The sequence below is a fragment of the Pteronotus mesoamericanus genome, unplaced genomic scaffold (genome assembly GCF_021234165.1).
Source record: "Pteronotus mesoamericanus isolate MK-2021 breed Mesoamerican mustached bat unplaced genomic scaffold, CSHL_Meso_final scaffold_550, whole genome shotgun sequence".
NCBI lineage: Eukaryota > Metazoa > Chordata > Mammalia > Chiroptera > Mormoopidae > Pteronotus > Pteronotus mesoamericanus.
In genome coordinates this window covers 845,351-848,059 of record NW_026555322.1, presented here as the reverse complement: position 1 = coordinate 848,059, position 2,709 = coordinate 845,351, and the positions used below count along the sequence as shown (strand labels likewise).

General features: G+C 42.5%; 1 protein-coding gene across 1 annotated transcript; it reads left to right on the top strand.

The window, feature by feature from the left end:
- Positions 1-1,635: 1,635 nt before the first annotated feature.
- TCEAL7 (transcription elongation factor A like 7) lies at positions 1,636-1,953 on the top strand. The gene has a single exon (XM_054561849.1). It carries the CDS (start codon positions 1,636-1,638, stop codon positions 1,951-1,953), a length of 318 nt encoding a protein of 105 aa, XP_054417824.1.
- Positions 1,954-2,709: the final 756 nt, after the last annotated feature.

The following is a 2,709-nucleotide window of genomic DNA, read 5'->3' as shown; positions in this document are numbered from 1 at the left end:
ATAAGTTTACAGAAAAAGATAGTAAATTATCAGAACAAAAGTTAAAAAACAAAATCCCAATCATTACCTTTGTTAATTTACCCATCCTGCTCGAATTTGATTTTAAGAATTGAACTGCAAAGGAAGTGGTGGCTATTAGTGACTCGTGGTGGGTGAGAGGGTGGGTGGAGGAAGACTGTTACCTTCTGTTCTTGTGGTTTATAAGAGGATGAGTAATCCTCTCTGTCAACACAGCCACAAAAGTGTAACAATGCTTAATATGACTATGGTAATCAGAGAGAGGTTTATTTTATCTATAGGAAGAAGGGGCCACTTTGATCTCTAGTATTAACAATGACAAAAATGAGTGACAGGGCCTGGTGTGGTGGGGGGCAGAAGATTGGTAAGGGGTCCCCTTCTACAGCACAGGCGGTGGGAAGGGACCAGAGTTGGAAGATGACATAATCCTCACGTGACCAAGAGCTGACATGAAGTCCATGTATTGCTGGGCTATTTTCTCCTCTGAGTACCAGCTCCTTACTGCCCTACCAGTGATGGTGTCTATGGCCAAGAGAAGAAAGTCATAAATTTCTTAAATTCCAGCAGGTTGGTGTGAGGGAACCACTTAGGGTAGTAATGCTGAATCTAGTGGCTTTCCCCAAACCCCTGCAGACCCATCAAAGGTAACTATTTTTTGAAAGGGGGAGGAGAAGTGGGTGGGGCCAGGGGAGGCTAAATTAAGTGGAAGTCTCCTGAAAGACACCCAGAGATTCAATGACAGTTTAGAAATAATCAGCTTCTCTCAGATTGGCAAGCTTTTCCTTTATCCTTACCCTTCTCACTCCAATTCTGTTGAAGGAAATGAGGTGTAGGCTGGTGTGTGGAGAACAGCTGGAGTCCTGGGGTTCAGACAGAGAAATTTAGAGATAAACTGAAAATAATTCATCTCATTCAATGCCAGCCTGAGAAGGTGGGGAGGAAGGGAACAGTGGGCCTTGCAAGGATTAGGTCTAGTGTTAGGGGATCTGGGGTGGGGACAGAGATCCAAGAGGAAAGGACAGAGACTGGAGGGGAACCAGGAAGTAGGAAATTTTGGGCAACAACAGTTATGAGGATCCCAGATTCAAAATAATAATGTCTGTCTTATCTTTGGGGCTAGTGAGTCCCCAGAGAACTCTCTCTTCCCCTCCTTCCTTTCTGTCTTCAGGCCTGAGTATCTGGGTTCATAGGCATCTCGAGGCAAGAAACGGGGGAGGAAACTATTCAAAATTGTCACAGGTCAGTGTGAGGGAAATACTTAGTCCAGGGTCTCTGAGGATGGGAATTGGTAAAAGCGAGAGCTGTTAAAATATGCAGGCTCATAACTCACTCTCCATCCGCTTCCCTTCTCCTACCCATCGGAGAGGCCATTAGGCTAGTCTGCTGAGTAAATGGTGGGTTGCTAAGAGAGGGAAAGGAGGCGGGGAAAGGAGACAGAGAGGAGGAGGGTAAAAAGGGGAGAAATATCAAATTTCTGAGGTCTGGACCTGTGTGGCGGAGGCAGGAGATTAGGCGAGCATCTTGTTTCAAAGAAAAACTGACAATCCTGAACCAAAGGAAATGAAACAATCTCACCCCACATTTTCTCCCTGGACTTAAGCAGGAAACAACTACATCATGCAAAAACCCTGCAAAGAAAATGAAGGAAAACCCAAGCGCAGCATGCTGAAGAGAGAGGGAAAAGGCCCCTGTGGAGAATTTGAACGCCATCAAACTGAAGGCAATTTTAGGCAAAGGCTGCTTCAATCTCTAAAGGAACTTAAAAAAGACATAGATTATAGGCATTTTAATAATGAAGAAATGACAAGAAAGGGAGATGAGATAGAAAGGTGTTTGGAAGAGATAAGAGGTCTGAGAAAGAAGTTTAGAGGTCTGCATTCTAATCACAGGCATTCCCAGGACGTCCTTATCCCATGTAATACATTTCTGTCCTGAATTCAACTATTTTCTGTTTGAATATCGCCACCACTGAGTTCTTTTTGTCTGCAATTCTGTGCTAATTTTACTCCAACCCTTCCATGTTCCTTTGATTTACATATAACTTGTTACTGACATCGCATCTTTTGACCCAATCTCATTAATTTAACAGCCTGTTTCAGTCATTTGCATAAGATGCTCATTGTGTATTGTAAAGTGAAAGCAAGGCATTGCAAAACATTATGTATACATAATGTACATTTATATATGACATAATGCAAATATTCTGAATTATTTACACCAAAACATTAACAGTGACTCTCTGTGTGGTCTGGACTTTATTTCTTTTTTGCCTATCTGCATCTTCTCATTTTCCAAAAATTGAATATGTGTATATTACAAAAAACTAAAATAAACAGACAATAAAAGAACTCGTCAGTCACCTCTGAAAGGCAGTGAAACACTTAAAAACTCAGAACTAGAAATGTAAACTTTAAATCACCTCTGGATCTCTTAGTCAGAGGAGTAAAACTGGCAGTTATTATGGACACACTTGCTTTAACACCTCGTTTTTTTTCATGAGGAAAATATTTGCCTCAAAGCTTCTGTGGGGAAGAAAGGAAGGGACTCCGAGCTGTGCTTGGTGAACTCTTGTTCCCACCTGTGCAAACAGAACCCCAACCCGCTGCAGAACATAGTTATTTGGGGGAGGACCCTGGCATTACTCAACCTGTGCTCTGGAATAAGTCCAATAGGCGTGGAGGTAGCGGGTTT

Bases quoted from the DNA above. Each gene is read 5' to 3' on its own strand.
- TCEAL7 (XM_054561849.1), top strand. From the start codon at position 1,636: ATGCAAAAACCCTGCAAAGAAAATGAAGGAAAACCCAAGCGCAGCATG.